Source organism: Neopsephotus bourkii, unplaced genomic scaffold (genome assembly GCF_033783945.1).
Source record: "Neopsephotus bourkii isolate Nb327-2 ecotype Australia unplaced genomic scaffold, CSIRO-AGI_Nbou_v1 NB_1707, whole genome shotgun sequence".
Taxonomy (NCBI): domain Eukaryota; kingdom Metazoa; phylum Chordata; class Aves; order Psittaciformes; family Psittacidae; genus Neopsephotus; species Neopsephotus bourkii.
Genome location: NW_026902181.1, coordinates 2,806,253 through 2,824,549, shown reverse-complemented (window position 1 = coordinate 2,824,549; position 18,297 = coordinate 2,806,253). Strand labels below are relative to the sequence as shown.

The window sequence follows — 18,297 nt, the reverse complement described above, 5'->3', positions numbered from 1 at the left end:
ACTGCACTCTAGAACAGCAGTACAAAATATGGTATTTACATGGACATACTTGCATTAAGGCAGTGTTTGTAGATTACCTGGTAGACATACTGACTAATCATGCAGTCAAACTTCAGATAGGATGACATGCAACAATTTTAGTTTGCCTAAGTGAATCATAATTCTTTAAGTGTATCCCTACATTAACAATGAGGAATGGCTTTGTACTTTCCATACCTCCAGCTCTTTTAATTGTTCATTTATAAGCACAATATCCAGTTCAGCTACTTCATTTTTCAGTTCCTTGACCTTTTGTTCCTCTTCAAAATATTCAGTGTTTACTTGCACTCCAGGAAGTAGCTCCTTCTGGACAACCGCTTCTGCATCTGTGTCCTACAACACAAAACAGGATTCTTATTTCTGAAGGTCCTAAACCAGAAACTTTTCTGATTGCAGCACTTGGCTTCACATGTTTAAGTCATGCCTAAATCCTACTGCAGCATCCTCCACAGCCTTTGTGGGTCAACCACAACCACCCACCTTTGTGGTCACCCCAGCTTGACAACACTGCTCAGCTAGCTATGTAATTTCTACCCATCATTTTAAATTTGAAACTCTGATATCCCCACCTTCAAATAACATTCTCCCTGCACCCACCTCTGCTACTGATGTATTCACAGGTCTATCCTCTCTTTTTCCCCTCTTCCTTATACATTCATAGATCTTTAGTCTCCCCTCACCCCCACATTCCTTCTGCTCAGCACATGCCTTGATACACTGATGCAGCCTTCATCAGGACCTTTTCTTCAACTATTCTTCACAGGGCAACTCATGCATGAAGCACAAAGCAACTCATGCATGTGACACAAAGCCAACAGTTGCTACTACAAATACTATCTGACATCAGGGGTAAGACAAGAGTGCTAGGCAGCCATGTCTCAGTTAGGGTGGGGAGGAAGGGAATGGGGGCCTCCTGAACCAGACCCTGGCACATCAATTCCCACAGTTACAGAAGGACAAGTCATTTGGGGTGTGCCAGGCTTAACGGCCCATCAGCTGAGCTGAGGTTGCCCAAGTGGATACTCTCACCCTGACTCAGTTGACATGCAAAATGTAATCCTCTATATCAGCTTCAGCTATTGCAGACAACAATATAAATGAAATGTCACAGGCTTATTGTCACATGGCAGTAACTTAAAAATCTTTCTGTGCTTACCTTCCCCCTATACCTGGTGTAAACTGTGATGTGTTTCACGTATAGACTTTGTGAGTGAATACATACAAATACACAGATGTGACTATAGTGTGAGCTTGTCCATAGTACCAACATATAAAACGAGTAACAATGACATATTCTTGTTTGACAAATTTACTATATTGATACTTTAGATTATTTTACTAGGAAGCAGCCAGCTATCCCAGCAGCCATATCCCTTGCAAGCTATCGCTGTCTCTGTCTCCCTGTCGGTCGTGACCTATCCAAAATACACCTGCTTCCAACTGTGGGAAACAGGTAGCACATTGTAGACATTATCAGAAAATAGTAACTCTATTCATTTGAACTCTTTTGGTCATTTTCAGTCAAAACTGAAAGGGAGCTCTCAAAAAACTCTCCATCAGAGAACTTTTCCATTTCTCTGTGTAAACATCTGTAACAGTTGTATCAATTCAAACATAAGATTTCATCTTAGGAAACTTTGGAGTGCCATCAAATTAAGTAAGCTGAAAAACTCAGGTAAGTTATCACAGAGTGAGGAGTAAATCCACTTCCCAGAATGAAATATAAACACATCAAAACACACAGTAAAGTGTCCTGACACTAAGAAAAACCACAGGCTTGCTATGTAGACATTTTGCTTGTTCCATGATGTTCTCAATGTATATTGTGGCACTGCCTCCCCATATACCCAGACATATAGATAGTATCAGTCTCCCCAGACACTAGTTTTAATGTTTCCTGTATGTTTTCCGTATCATCAGGTGGTTGGAGAGGGATGAAGAAATGAGAAGGTAAGAGCATGGGTGTTGCTAAGAAGCTACTGTCTTTCAGGTACAAAGCCAGGGTTCCACTGCTGACTCTTCACAGTGTAGGCCCAAGGGAAACTAACAAAACATGGCTCTGGCTTCAGGCTAAGGCATAGCCCTCACTCTAAATCCTTTCTTATCCAATACCTTCCTCAGGAAATCAGCAAAACCTACTTCCCTTTCTCTTTGCAAACCACAAGTTTGGCATGCTTAAACACATGCCTAAAGATCACATTTAGAAGTGAAAAATTAGTCAATCTAGAATAGAATACAGTATTTTCATTTGGAAGATACCTACAGCCATCACCTAGTCCAACTGTCTGACCACTTCAGGGCTGACCAAAAGTTAAAGCATGTTATTAAAGGCACTGCCCAAATGACTCTTCAAAACTGACAGGCATCAACCACCTCTCTAGGAAGCCTGTTCAGTTTTTGACCACCCTCTTGGTAAAGACATGCTTCCAAACACCTAGTCTAAACCCCTCCTGGTGCACCTTTGGACCATTTCCATGCATGCTATCGTGAATACCAGGGAGATCAGAACCACCCTTCTCCACCTCTCCTCCTGTAGAGAGCAATGAGGTCACCCCTCAGCCTCCTTTTCTTCAACCTAGACAACCCCAAAGTCCATAGGTGCTCCTAATAGGACAAATCTTACAGCCCTTTCACAAGCTTTGTTGCTCTCCTCTGGATGCATTCAAGGACCTTTACATCCTTCTCAAATTTGCACCTTGCTATTCGTTCAGCTTGAATTAATTCTCCTTTCTCTCTCTCTCATTTATTTTCTTATGCTGGATTACCCTTGGAATTCAGTTTTCTGATCTGCCCTCCTTGTGATGGCAAAACTATCACAGCTAACTACAATAACACGGAAATAAGTTGCATTGATTAATAATTTAAATAGAAATCCTAAATATCATAAAGATTGATTATGATGGCTCTGAAAACCAATATTTCTCTTTTTGAACAGATCCACTGAAAAATATGGTGTGGCTAGCCCTTTGGATAAAATTTGTAACTACCACGGACACAAAGCAGAACTACACACAATGGTCTCGATTTTGATGTGACAATAATTCCTCTTCTTTTACAACAGAACTTCAGCTGAAGCCCATGTGGAAGCAAAAAAGGCAGTGAGAAATTTAGCTTGAAATAACAGAATGTGGGTTACCTGATGTGCAAAAACTGAGGGATTAGGTTGCAGACTATCTTTCTCAGCTGCTGAAGATTCTGGGACACAACTCTTCTGGCACACCTTTTGTTGAACCTGTTCCATGTCTTCTTTATATGATTGATTCTTGACATCATTACATTTCTCCTTTTTTGTAAGAAATGAAAAAAAAAAAACCCAAACAAACAAACAAGTATTCAAAAAGCCCTAACCAAACCTGTTCAGTAGTAATAACAGACAATAACAGATGACAAAGTTACAAAGCCCGTAATTATAGGTAGATGAGGAAAACCACAGTTACATCTCTATTGTGGGCAGGGTTATGGCAGAGGAAACCATTTAGAAGCAGCAGTGCTATAATTTTGTTATAAATTTGTAGAAAAATTGCAGATTTAATTCCTCTGACCTACGCTGGGCATCTTTCATTATTCTAAGCATGGACCTTGAACTGTGTACCCCTGGATGCAGTCTTGAATGCATTTTTTAGAAGGTTTAGCTTCTTCCTGGGGCTCCAGTCTTGTACTGTAGACAGAAAGTCTGTGGTTATGACACCCAGCCAGGCAGGATATTCCCATGGGCAGCCTGGGGATTTGCTGCATGTACATGCTAAGGCATTTGCTGACTCTTAAGTTCTGCCCAAGTTTGTTTGTCATACGGAGACAGATAAATCAGCCAACCACACAAACTAAAGAATGGCAAATCCTTACAGTATGACTATGGGGGAGAGCACAGCATCAGGGACCTGTCCATGCTGCACAGATATCTCATCTGGTGGCTACAATTCAGATGTACTGAAAGTAGCCAAGAACAACCAGAATAAATAAATTTACCCTAATTCTCAGCCAGCTCATGGGTGCATACTGTGCTCCATCTTATCACAACTACACTGCTTATACCCCTCTTAGGCTTTCTATCTCCAACATGAGCTTAGCCTCTTCCCACTCCTAAATGCTGCTCTAGTCTGTCAAAATTCCCCTTGTACCAGGGTGCACGAAAATATGTAAATTATAGATCTAAATAAATGAGACTCAAGCACAATAACAGAATTCAAGGAAAATGGTAAGATGACCTCACAATACATACAGGTGACTCAGAATGCAATATCCTCAGGAAGCCACTAATGAAGAAAAAAAAAATCCCTCCATATCGATTTTAAATGTACAGAAAAGGGTTCAGAGGGTTAATGCATACCAAGTATACAGCACATCAGACAAAAATAGCTTGATGTAACTTGAGATTTTCACTATTTATAAGAGGTATCCCCACTACATGTACCCTTAGACTCAACCACTGTTGCATAATCTCCTGTCTGGTTACCTCTGCTGGATGGGTTGCCTTTCTTGTGTCATCACCTTCAATACCAACACCATTCTGATGTCCTTGCAGTTCTGCTTCATCACCCTGAGCTGCATTGTCCAGAACTTCATCTTGAACCCTACCACGCTTTTGCATACTTGGGCTCTTTTTATCGGCATCCCCCTGCTTTGAAAAATACAAAGTTTACAACTAGTAAAAGCCACAGTCCAAAATCTGAATTTACAAAGGAATGACACACTCCACAAGCTATCTTCAATTAACTTAATGAATGAAGGAAAAGGCTGAGGTAACCCAAACCCAAAGTATTTTAGCAACACCTGTTCAGATCATTTTGCCATATCATGACCTTAATCACTATGAAGAGTTCCAGGAGAAACTGAACTGGAGTAAGTGCTCACATGATTTTTAATACTGTCATAGAAGTTTCTATTTAGACACATTTGGTAACTTTTAACTACTGGTCTTGCTCCTTCTCCAGAAATGCCAGTACAGATGGTTTCTACTCTCATAATTTTGATGGTCATCTCTCCCTACTGCTGTTACCACTCAATGTTCAGTTCAGTGAGGGAGTTCTCCAAATTGTTCCCTCAGCTTTGTGCATGTGAAGTTGTTTACAGTGTGAATGTCTTTCTTTATGTCCCCTAAAGATCAGCAGTGCTAGGTCAGTGACCTCTCATCAACTCTCATTTGTCATCACATAGTTGACCAAACCTGTTGAAATTACAGGTATGTTGCAGGTTCTGCATCATTGAGAAAGCACGTCCAAGCCCTGTGGGTTTATAGAAATCATCACGTTGATCTCTCTCACACTTCTCGTGTGCAAGGCTGAAGGGATAATTTGGAGAAGATACTTTATTACTCCTTTCATGAGAGAAGTAAATTAAGTCTCTGTAAGACTACAAATTTTAAGGAACTACATATGCATTTCTAGTGGACAGACACACATGGATATATATATACTGACATGTACTGGAACATATTGGTCAGGCACCTGAACAGTCTGCCCCAATTTATCCTTGCTTTGACAGACACCCTGTAAAGGGCTGTCTGACAATACACTGTTTTCCTCCAAAAGTGGATCATTTTGCTTCTCTTTCTCTGGCATATTTCCATTTACATCTTGACCCTAAGAGAAATGATATCAAACAAAACTTACTTGCGTGACTGTAAATATTGTATTTTACCATTAAATCTCTGAATGGCAAAAATCGTTTTCTAGGAAAACAAACAGAACTAATATTGTGCTGCAGCTGTAAACAAGCCTTACTGGTTTAAAAGAAGCTCTCAGAGTTCTTTTGCAGCAGTGTACCTGAAATTTTCTCATCTGTATACCTTCTCCCTCTGTGTCCTGATCAATGATACCTGCTCTAATTAAGTGCAAGAGAAAGCTGTACTGCACTTTTGAATAGATACTACTGGCTTGTTATAGACTTCATATAACAAGTTAAGGGAGTTCTTCACCACATCTTTGATTTTTATACACATGTACTTACAGAAGGCTTAATTTCAATGAAATAAAGGATGCATCTGAGAGACAGATGCCTTTTTAACCCATCTTCCACTGTCATTACTGTCAACAAATACACTTACATCATGCTTTTCTGAAGGCTCCTTTAACTCCAGTGCAGTCAGGCTCTCTTCTGCAGCAACAGGAGTATCAGAAGTGACCTGTATGTCTCTCTTCAACATTGTACCTGCCTTATCTTTCATCTGTATTTCAGTACCAAACACATCTTTAAACTCAAGGGCTCCACTTGAAACATTTTCTTTCTTTTGCTTGACATTTTCAAGTCTCTCTTCCAGACTTTTGTGTTCACTCTGAAGTGTTTCAATCTCACCCTTAATAAACTTCGGTCCTGATGAAGAGGTGTTTTGTTTAACAGTTTCTGCTACAACCAAAATCTTCTTTAACGTGTCTTCGCCTCTACTAAGAGGTCCTTGTTGTTCCTTTAAACACAAAGAAACATTTTATTGGAAAGTATCCTCACTCAATATATTTAATGTTAAGATCTAAAGTCAATCATTAAAATCTTTGTGAACAACAAAGTGTGCTGAAAAGCACAGGCAGACCTATTTGCTGCAAAAGGTCAAATACTAAACTAGTAATTTTAGCTAGTCATTTTAATAAGCTGAGAACACCTGAGCTATAAGCATCAAGACAATGATAAAATAATCAGACGGTATGCTGTGAGGTGTATAATGATCTTTCCAAGTTCTGAGCAAATAATCCCCACCTTCTCTTACTCCTTTTTCCTAGAGGTATAGCAAATTCTGGAGGATGGGGAATTGCAGTGATCCATATCTGAGCTACTGTCTCAGCTTTCAGTAGCTCTCTATGCTCACAGCTACGAGAATTTGTTATCCAACCTGCCACAGTGCAAACGAATGTCTACTCATCTGTGAAGGACACTTCTTTAAAATGTTCACCAACATCTTCCTAAGCTTTCTGCTCTGGCTAACTTAAAGACACCGACTAACACCAAATTTAATCTCTCTCCTAGTTATACCCAGAGAGAAAACAAAAAAACCCCACAAAAATCAAACAACAACAAACCCCAAACAGAACAACAAAATTGAAGAAGCCTGTGTGCTTGAGCTAGGACAATCCTGTCTTCAGCTGACAATAAAAGTCCACTCAGTTCATTAAGACTGTGTTTGGGCCTACAGTTATCTTGATAAAATGAATATAACATATACTTCATATTTTGGAAAGATTTCTTATTTTTTTGGTGTTTGACACATTACCAGTTCCGTGATGGTCTGTACAAGCCCCTAGGACATAGACCCACTTTCTCCATGATGCAAAATGTGAAGCATACCTGTGATTTCAACTGGGCTTGCTCTGCTGATGGTTGCTCTGTTGCTGGACCTTCACAGTCAGCAAGCTTCTCAGAGGCAGTTTTCAACTCAGTGCTTAGGCCTGATACCATATCCTGAAACTCCTGGTGCTCTTGAACGTGACCTTCTAATGTCTGCACTATGGTCTAGAAACCAAGGAATTTCTGGGATTAGTCTACCATTAGCTCAAACAAATGTAATTTGCCCACAGATTATTACAGCTTTTCCAGGACCTCAGCAGCACAAAAAATCTGCCTGCTATAAAACATATAGCTAACCACAGGTGCACAAAAAATACCCATCCCTCTTGTCAGCACATCATGCCCTCCACGGTGAACAAAATGTTCATTAATAGCAGGAAGCAGAGGAGTTTACACTCCATAATAATATACCTCTAAAAGTGATGTCTGCTATTCAAAACAGATTAAAGATTAGATGCAGAATGCCACATAGGGTGCAAAAGCAATTTGCACTAAACTGGATGGAACCAATAACAAACAAGATGCAGAAAAAGCCATACATCCTTCCAAAAGAAAAAAAAAAAAATAACCAACTTATTATAGGAACAAATGCTTCATATTACAGCTATCTGAATTTGTTTATACAGGTACAAAATGTTCTTCGTACTTACTGTGGTTTCATTTGTTTAAATTTATCCCTCTGCAAAGCACAAGGTGGTGAAAAAGTGATCTTCTCATGTTCTTTTTCCTACTGGGGGGGAGGGGAAATTCCCTGCTCTACAGAGAAACTTTCAACCTCCAGTTTTACCTATAAACTTGCCATCTGAATGACACTACAGGCAAACAGTGAGAACTGCAATCAACAGGCATACCAAAAATCCTGTAAGGAATGAGAGAGAGGTTCCAACCTGTAGCTGGCTAAGCAGATTTTCATGTTGTTGCTTTAATTCCAACCATTCCGACTCTGTGAAGCAAGGATCCCCAGCATGACCCTGTAGGTGATCTTCTTGGCTTTTCAATTCATTAAATAGGGAAGTCAAATCTTCTGCTTTCTGCAGGAGGCTGGAATAGTTTGTCAGCTGAGCTTGCTTCTCTTGTAAACCAGGTTGAAGGGCAAAACCTATCTCCTGTTGCTGTTTCTCCAGATTGGTTAAAGCCAGTCTCAGATCTTCTTTGCTTTGTTCATATTGTTCCCTGTTGAACTGAAGTTGCTCCTGAGGACTAAGAAAGAATACTGTGTTTAATAGTATTAAAATTTTTTATTAATTTCCCAGAAAATGTCAAACTGAACAAGTCAACAATTAGACTGAACTTGAGCATGCTGAATACTTTTTTTCAGGTTTTAAATTATTGAAGTTATTGCTACTGAACTGGACAAGTGACTAACTCGCTTAAAACCTTAGTCTTCTAAAGCCTTAATTTCTAGCACCTGAGACGTGATGCTCAGGCTTCGTATTTTTTCACATTTCATTACAGCAGAAGTTCTGTTTAAAAACTACAGTATGGCTATGAATCCATTTTCTTTAACAACTTCTTATGACAGTCTCCTGAAAGGGAATGTTCTGTAGATGATACAGACTGCATTAGTTGAGATGGGAGGTGCAGGAGTGTTTTAGAGATATAGACAACAAGACTAGCATATGGAATATGGGTCATGCTAGCACAATCCAGTGCCTACTTTCCTGACCTTGACATTGGACTGCAGATTGTTTGCTTTATGAGCATGCATGCTGGCCTGCTGCAGGTGCAAGTTGCATTTGCCCACAGCAAATATACAACTATGATCAGTGAGACAAAAGTAAGATTGCTATGTTCACATTTAGTGTTGAAGCTCAGATATTTTCCAGATGGAACTTAAATGCCGACATTTGAAATTATGATCCCACACAATCAAATCCAAATAAATAAAGTCTGGTTATAATTCTGTAAAGTACACGAGAACAAGTGAGGACAAAAGCAAAGTTTAAGTGTTTCATTTTTTGCCCCTTATGATTTGTGTTTTTTGGAAAATGAGAAATAAAGTGTTAGCCTCACATATGTTAAGTACTCTTGCTTCAAGTTCCCTGTTCCAGCTTTGCACTGCTGCCATTACCATGTCACACCTGTTATTCACAGATCTGATCCTGCAAAGTCATGAACATCTCTTCAGACATACTCAGCACCCCATCTCCTCCCTCCAACATATTGTGAAGAGGGTGCTCTGCATTCTGCTGTACTGGATCCAATACAGCCAATGCTCTACCTTTCTGAATGCCACTTGTATTGCTTGCACCAAGTGCTCAGTAATAAGGGAAGGCAACTGAATATTCTCAAAAATACTTCTTTTAGTAATTCATTCCCTGGACATTTTTAAAGAAGTATACAGCAAAGTTTCCAGTGCTTTTACTTAAAGCTGGTTCAAGGAGGTTATGGCAAAAAAATATCTTGAAAGTGTCTGTATGTGCAAGTTTATGTTTATGCAACACACCTGAAATCATCTGATATGTTTTAAAGGATCAGTCTGGCTCTCAGACACAGTTCCCACAGTGCCAGCAACACTAAAGTGCCTTAGCAGCTTCTAGAGCCAAGAAAGTCTCTCAGAAAGCCAGAATAAAACAGGCTTTAAAAACAATTCAAAAATCCCAACCTCCTGGATTTACCCCCAAACTCTCTTCTGAAACAGTACAAATCCGTGGAAAGGTGGATCGCACCTCTGCTAGGGACAATGCCTGGGGCACAGAGCAGGGAAGGGTCACCACAGTGGCTAAATCAGTGTACCCTCACTGCACAGCCTAATGAAACAAGGAGCATTGGGTGCATATTTGTTTGGGCTGGTTTTGTTTTGTTTTTTTTTCCATTTCCTTACAGGAGTGTCTGAGCTACTTCAGTATCAAAAGCAAATCTGAGGCAAGCTGGGCAGACCCCATCAGCTGTCCTGCCACATCCTTTACACCTCCTGGCTACACCCCCCACTTGACCTTTCAATCCAACACTGCAGAAAGACAAGGATTTCTGTAGCTGTCTCATTCTGCCCCCGAAGACCACAAATTCAATGGGACTCATACAGGAAGAAGAGAAGAAAGTCAATGTAGCAGAACTACCTCTTGACAAATTCCACATTACCTTTTGTATTCTGTGGCTAGATGACAGGTGCTTTCCCACTTGTGCTGGAGCTCAGAAATAGTCTGCTGAACCGCTGGCTTTTTATTTTTTTCATTTCTCATTAAAGTTTCTCCTAGAGCTACCATGTTCTGTATTTTGGCCTCTCCTGCATCTTTGAGAGCTGTGATTTCCTGTATTAAACAAGAAGCAGATACAGTCCATCCCCAACTATTTTTGTGTACAAAATAGAAGGTACTACCAATGATTTGTTCATACTTTGTACACTGCTGCTCAAGACAAAAGAATTCTCCTTCCAATATATTGCATAACTGATTCATAAATGGACAGATCACCTAGTTTTCAAATGTCTGGGATAATGAAGCTGATATTATTGATTTTTCTCTACAAAAAAAAAAAAACAACAAACCCAACCCACAGTACTGTGCTGATAAATAAAAAAAAAATAAAAATGCTTCAAATCTTAGAGAAAGAGATTTGTCACAATGCCACCCCTTCCACATGTAAAACCCAGCATCTTTATCCTAACTAGTCAGAGAGAGGAGATACCAAAGATGCCCGAGAGACCCACCACCCAGGCAGTGGAGCAGCCCAGCACAACGGCACTTCAGCACACCTGCAAAGCCATGAGAGATGTCCCAGCTATAATACTGACCACCCTCTTCACCTCTGGAGCAGGCTATGATGGGAAGGTGCACAACCACCGGGTGCTGCTCCACCCAGACATACAACAGAGAATCTCATGTGCATAATAAAACTACATAAAACCAAATCAATCAACCCACCCAAACACACTTCTCTGCCCCCAAATAAGTCAACAAAACCACAGGCAATCAGCAGTGACATTATCTTTTATGGGGTAGTGACTCATAAAACTTTCCCCTGATATTAGAATGAAATATGAAGTGGAAAAGGAATACTTTTCACCCAATACCTTTACTTGATTAATCCTTTCGTCTGATGGCAACTCCCTTTCCTGTGAACTCAGCTTATTAATAGCCTCCTCGAGCTTTTTGATCCAGCAAGAAACATCCTGGGCAAGTTCTTCAAAATTCTGTCCTTCCACAGGAAGTCTCTCGGTATTCCCTGCCTTTTCACTTACATGTGTTATCAGTGTCTGGTATCTACTAATAAGACCACTGGCTTCTGAAACAGTTTGATATTCTGTTAGCCCAGCCTCCCTCAAGGAACTTGCAAGCTGAGCCATGGAGTCAAATGGTTTTCTGAAAAATACAAAAAATTAATAAACATCTATTTGCTGTGACAACAACTTCTTTAGAAGACAGTTCTTAGAGACCACAGAAAACAATACCTCTGCATTAACAGTGTTCTATACAAATTTTCAAGTTTTGTCTCATCGTTTTTGGTCTCTTTCAGTTTTTCTTCCTGAGCAGTGAGCCATCCTTCCAACACTGTACTGCTTTCTTCAAGGCTAAAGAGAATATAAATACAAACATAGCTGAAAATAAGAGACATTACAAAAAGTAACATAATGTGCCTCATCATGCAGTTTTAAGCACAAGCTTAATTTTCAGTATCTCAGTTCATGTCACTGAGACTATCCATAAGCACATACTCCCATATAACACTGAGTCTGCTATGAAGTGAAAAAACACACAAAGCATACAACAAAACCCTCATTACCCTTTATGAAAATCCATCTTTAATAAAAAAGCAGGGTTGTTTGCCATTCACTATGGCTGTTTAATAATGAATCATTTTGTATCCCTTGTGATTAAAATGTCAGAAACTACATTAGTTCCCTACCTACTGAGCTGCTGGAGAGAAGCACCAAGTTCCTTTGCCCGTTTCTGACATTTGGAAATCAGTCTTTGTAGTTCTGCTTCTTGATCTCTCACACGGCTGTTAAGGTGGTTAATGCTTGCTTTGGGTAAGTAATGCTTCACTTTATTCAACAAAGTTTTAACCTCTTGGATATCTCTGTCTTTACCTTCAGATGTTAGGAAGTGCTGAATAAGAGCACAAACACAAGATGCACCTGTCAAATTTTCTGTTGTACAATAGATATTTATGTTACAAGAGTTTTTCAATTCCTGTTATCTCCACAATATTTTCTACAGTAGTTCTAGTCCCTGAAACAGAATATATGTTAATTGACAGTTTGCTGACAATTCCACTTGTAAATGGAAAAGTTGCTGTTTGCAAAATAAGGAGAAAGGGAGGCAGATGACTTGGATTTTCCTCTCTACAGTACAAATACACAGAGAAGAAATAGGCAAGCAGCATTCAAATCTAGCACTGGCATCACTATGTCTTCTGCTGCTGCTTAACTGTGACTGCTGCTCACAGATACTGTGATTTTCCCTCTTTTCTGTTGATTCTGTCTGACTTAGAGTGAAAATCTGGCTACAGAAAAGTGAACGTAATTTTTCGTACCTGAGTCAAATGGGGGTCAGAATTTCATTTTACTCTCCCCCTGTTTGATTTTCTGCATCTTTGCACACTGAAGAACTTGGTCCATTGACTTTCACTAACTACTGTCCTGTCTCTCACTTGCCCAGCTATGTCTGAACATGAACACTGATACTCCATTTTGAAATAGTTTATTTTCAATCTACTTACTGACATAATGCTTTAAGTTACAAGAAATGTTCTTTCAGCTTCAAGTTACAAAACTACTGTAGATGAATTTGCTCCCAAGAACAGTCTGCTGTGTAAAAAATAAAACTTAGAGTACAGTCAACTTCAGAAATTTGAACATTTTAATACTTTACCTTTAGCCTCTGCAGTCTTTCTTCCAGTATCGGTTTTGTTTCTGATGGATCAAAGCAGTCCTTCAAAGACAGCTGAGTGCTACTGAACCAGTCATTGAAATTCTTGCACTGACCTGAAAAAAAGATACATTCCAATTTTCTTCATTAACTGTATTGTGTAAAAGAAAATCCTATTTAACATGAAGATTTCAGACAATCTGTAATTACATTTGTCAGTGCTACTGTCAAAGGTTGCTTTGCACACTGGAACACGTGACAAAAAATGCTGTAGCTCATACTTTTTTTTAATTGGCAATAAACATACCTGTTCATTTGGGAGGGACAGTCTCCTTCCCAGGTTTGCCTACCGGCAACTTTTATCATTTCCACACAAATAAATATCACTCAAAAACTATCTGAAGATGAGACTACCTTTGGGCCTAATTCTACACCTGCACAACCTGTATCTGTATAAAACTAAAAATTACCTAATAAGGTTATTCACTCTCATAACTAAGATTAAGTAAAAAATGACTGGAAAAAAATGAAAACATTTTGATTTTTGTATTTTTTCATGTAATGTTCTGACATATTTTCCTGAATTATCATTTATATTTCCTCTACCTATTTTTTTTACATGTGAAAATAAGAAACAAAATACTTTGATTCAGATTGAGTGTTTTTTTGGAATTAAAAGCCATTTTTATCCAAATCTTTATCTTGTTCAGAATCCTGAAGCTGTTTGAGCTATTGAACCAGTTTCAGACACAAAGCCAAGAATAAATTAATTGTATAACCTTTAAGAAATTATGATGGTCAATACAAACCTATAAACCTATGTAAATACGAATGTGTTTGCTTACGATTCAGAACACCAATAAAGTGATCTTGAAACACATGTTTCTTCTTATTAAATAAATCAGTGACACATTTAAGCTGCTTATTTAATTCATCCACATCAGGACAATCTGTCTCTTCTTGGAGTAATGTCACATAGTGTTCTTGTTGCAGAATTTTCTGGTGTATCTCCTGAATATTAAAAAAAAAAGGACAACTGTTACAAAGAAAATGCTGAAGTGCAAGCAGAATTTCCCTGTACAGAGCTACTGTTGCACCAACCAGGGTTTTGCAAAAGGATTTAGTCCTATCTATGTGCCAAAATAATTTCTGAAAGTATACTGCATTAATAAGGCAATCAAATAGGTAAATACAAGCACCAAACTCTCCTTGAGCAGTATGTATACATCTGTATGCATGCATAATCACACGTATAGTCACCCTTGCACATTTTGGCATCATGCAAAATAGGTGTGTGAAGTTCACAGTAATATAGTATGTTCCAGAGAATATAATATTGAGAAATTATAATGCCTTAGCTGCCACAGTTATTATTCCACCCCTAAATGCCTTACTCTGTAGGTCAAGTCCCTGTGGGTTGAAAAACAACCTGGACGAAGCTAAGAGAATTAATTTAAAAAGCATCTTTCTTCCAATGCCTGTGATTTCACTGCCCCAAACACTAACAGTCTGACGGCTAGAATGTGCAAAATCCACTCCTCAACAGGAGGCTTAAATCTTGCCAGCCTTCAAGCTCCAAGCAAGAAGTAGCTTTATTCACCTCTCTCCCTGCTGCAAACAGTATGAAAAGTTGGCTCAAATTGCCTACTGGGAGCTTCCCTTGCACAAAGACAACCTCTGTGTATTACCCAGTCTTGGAAAGGATATAACCTAGTACCCCCACTACTGCTTCAACCTACAGAGGATAGTACACTGTTGTCATGCCCATCACTAACTATTTGTAATAGCTGCAAGGATTAACTAACTAAATCTGGTAACATCCAGTGAAAACAGGCTTTCTTTCATGTTTCTGGCAGCTTAAGAAAACATTCAAGCCAGGCTCTTCACCTGAGTTATTCTAGAATTTAACAACATACATAGGAGAAACACTTATGAAGTCTTGCCCAGGAGAGAAATAATGAACAAAATTATAAAAGTTGCATAATTTGTGGCACGCTACCTCTAACTTAGTAAAGATCTCTAAGGTGTCAGAAGGAGATAAAGCTTTTAAAAGAGATTCAGTCATTCCAATCTGTGTCTTGGCCAAATCAAGGTCTCCTTTTAGTTCTGCTGTATTCAAGCTGAGTTCGCTGGTCCCCCTCTTCGTTGACAAGAGCTCTTTTATTAGCTCCATTTTTTGCACAACAGATGATCTGATGACCTTAAAATTGAAAATAAAACATAGTTAAGAAACTACAGCAGATTGGTGTCCTAGAATATTACTGAACTCCATGACAGACATAAAAAGCAATAACATCACCTGAAATCCAGATATTTCAAACACAGCTTGTTTCAGTTTCTTTCTCTCCCACTCCACAAATTGAAAAATAATAGTATTTAAGCCCTGTTCTTCCTAGCACAGCTGATTTCATCTTTAATTGTGATATCATTTACTGATGCTGCTTTACTAACAAATTTATTTGTGAGTCTACCCTCAGCTGGATGAAGGCCTTACCTGCACTTTGGCTACCATTTAAAAGAGGGTGCCAGCTCTCCCCATAACACACCTCCTTGCAGTGATCCCACTGCATGTGGGATCCAAATGCTGATCCAAACAGGCAAGGAGAGCAGAAAGGTAGGGAGCTCTGGCTCAGACCAGTCACAAGGAACAATAGGTCCTTAACCTTGTCCTTAAGGCTTGTGCAGATTTGCACGAGACAGCAACTCAAGGGCATCTGGTGCTCCCAAGGAGCAGTGTGCATGGTACAAGGTTGCCGAGTCCTTTCCTAAGCTCCTTAGATCACTTTACCCAGTGAATCTCCTCTGAGTTCACTGCCTGCTGAGGTTAAACACAAATAAGCAAACCAGGTCAAGCTCAAGGTGCATCTGATGAACACTGGAATCACATGTTTAGGGAACTGGTACAAGATAAAGGTAGGCTAACATGGTCTTAAGCAGTGGAGAATAAATTTATTCTTTGCTGTATGAAGTTAACACAAAAAGATGTAGATTTCCTTATAATATCCCAAAGGAAAACATCACAGGAAAACACCACTCTATGCAAATAGCTACATGCTACCAAGCTACCTTAAGCCATATCCAGGTAAAGGTACAGTTTAAAACAGTCAGCATGCTGAGTTACTGGGATCACCAAAGGGATGATGAGGCCCACTGTTACTGGCCAACAGCTAAAAGCCAGATATCACTCATATTGGCCTCTTTCAGCAGGTCTGCAAAACAGTTGGGTCATGTCTAAGTTCCTAAAAGACACAGGACTGAAAGAGGCCTTTGTGTTTAAAATGACAGGTTTGGTTCTAACAGCTGTAGAAAGACTGTTGTCTTGAATGAAAAGTCACTGCTAATAGCCAACAAAATGCTTCCAATTCTCTTTGGCTTGATTTAAGTCAAACCAAGACATGCTTGTGGCAAAGATGATAACAGAAGCACGCCTTTAGTAATGAGTACTGCCATATTAGCTGTAAAAGTGTCTTCGTACCTGTAGCTCCAGTGGAGGTTCATTACTATTTAGAAGTTCTTCTATCTCAGCCACTGTGTTGTCAAATTTCTGCAGTTTCTCCTCTTGGGCTTGTAAGCATGCCTAAAGGTGGAAAACCACATCGGTAACTCTGTTTCCCCCAGATTAAACTTCCATCTTTCTCTTAGAAAATTACATTGCTCATACTGTGATTCTGCAATGTGGCATATAGAGCTTCCACAGCTGATCCATATCCTGGTTTTAATTTTAATAATTCAGACTTTTTTTTGTGTTGAGTCAGAAACACTGTTTTGCAGGCAAAGCAGTTGTTAATGCAAATCTATCATAAAGTTAACAATAGTTATTATTTTATTGTATGATTATATTTATATACTTATTATAATATATAACTACTATTAGTAACATTTATTATATAATAGATAATACGTATTATGATTATTATATTTTTATTTTTTATTTTTATTGTAGAATAACTTATGGCCAGGAGGAACAGTGCTAGCCCTGAATGGTTAAAAACCTGCCCCAGGGAGCGTGAGTGACCATGAGTGACCAGGATAGCAGCAAACAGAGCGGGCAAACAGAGCAGGTCGAGGTAGTTTGCGCGGGCAGGCATGCGGAATGGTGAGCACTCGCCGTATGACCAGGGACGGTCTGGGACCTCTGCTCTGGCTGCCCTGGCGGTGGCCACCGTAGGCACCCAGAGAGCGCTGATGAGAGGGGAGGCTGCAGCACAGACTTCGGGGTGTAGAGAGTTCCTGTACTGGTCTGGGGAGGGAAAGGTACACAATGGGCAGGGCTGCCCTCGGTGCTCCCTGGTGGAGGTCCTCCTGCAGCAGGTGGCTGAGCTACAGCATGCTATTAATAGGCTACAAGATGTCAGGGTAGCTGAGAGGAAGCAGGAATGATTGCTCCCGCACGAACTGTGCAGGGTCCTTAAGCTTCCCCTCTAGCTCATGGAGGAAAGAAGGAAGCCATTAACCCGTGAAGCTGGGAATTGGTGACAAAAAAAAAACCAACAAAAAAAGGAGGAAAAGGACAGTTAAAAGCAAGGGACTTCCCCCTAAATCTGTTGTCCCCACACAGAACCGCTTTGCTGTCCTGCAGCGGGCTCATGAGGAAACGCACTCGCACGAGAAACAGTCGGCTGATGCACTAACGAAGAGTATTTGTACTGGTGCTGCCAGGAAAAAGCGGCCGGTTGTTGTAGTAGGGGACTCTACTTTGAAAGGGACAGGGGCACTCGTCTGTCGGCCTGACCCTGTCTCAAGGCAGGTGTGTTGCCTGCCAGGGGCACAGACCAGGGATGTGGCAGAGAGGCTGCCTGTTCTAGCAAGCCCCATGGACTATTACCCACTTCTGGTGATACATGTGGGTGCTAGGGATATAGATAGTAGTAGCCTGGGGAACATAAAGAAGGACTACAAAGCCCTGGGAGAGGTGGTTAAGGGCTCTGGAGCTCAGATAGTCTTTTCGTCTATTCTCCAGGATACAGGGAAGGACCTGAAAAAAGCTAGGAGGATTAGCCAGGTTAATAAATGGTTAGAACGGTGGTGTCATAGTCAGGGGTTTGGGTGTCTTGAACACAGGAACCAAGTTTGTAGGCCAGGTCTAGCGGGGGCTGGTGGAGCTGGTCTGATAAAAGAAGGGGAAGAGCAGTTTTGGTAGGAGGCTTGCCAGACTGGTCAAGGAGGCTTTAAACTA

General features: G+C 40.0%; 1 protein-coding gene across 1 annotated transcript in view; it reads right to left on the bottom strand.

The window, feature by feature from the left end:
- SYNE2 (spectrin repeat containing nuclear envelope protein 2) overlaps positions 1 to 18,297 on the bottom strand; it is a 191,889-nt gene that overhangs the window by 111,190 nt on the left and 62,402 nt on the right. Inside the window, exons 34-48 of the mRNA XM_061376171.1 lie at positions 16,597 to 16,698; positions 15,121 to 15,321; positions 13,967 to 14,132; positions 13,125 to 13,237; positions 12,157 to 12,359; positions 11,702 to 11,821; positions 11,324 to 11,612; positions 10,393 to 10,562; positions 8,199 to 8,511; positions 7,312 to 7,476; positions 6,083 to 6,439; positions 5,484 to 5,618; positions 4,493 to 4,654; positions 3,176 to 3,322; positions 217 to 372 (exon numbers count right to left, since the gene is read on the bottom strand). Of these exons, the coding sequence (XP_061232155.1) occupies positions 217 to 372; positions 3,176 to 3,322; positions 4,493 to 4,654; positions 5,484 to 5,618; positions 6,083 to 6,439; positions 7,312 to 7,476; positions 8,199 to 8,511; positions 10,393 to 10,562; positions 11,324 to 11,612; positions 11,702 to 11,821; positions 12,157 to 12,359; positions 13,125 to 13,237; positions 13,967 to 14,132; positions 15,121 to 15,321; positions 16,597 to 16,698 (2,799 nt within the window). The remainder of the gene's footprint in view (positions 1 to 216; positions 373 to 3,175; positions 3,323 to 4,492; positions 4,655 to 5,483; positions 5,619 to 6,082; positions 6,440 to 7,311; positions 7,477 to 8,198; positions 8,512 to 10,392; positions 10,563 to 11,323; positions 11,613 to 11,701; positions 11,822 to 12,156; positions 12,360 to 13,124; positions 13,238 to 13,966; positions 14,133 to 15,120; positions 15,322 to 16,596; positions 16,699 to 18,297) is intronic.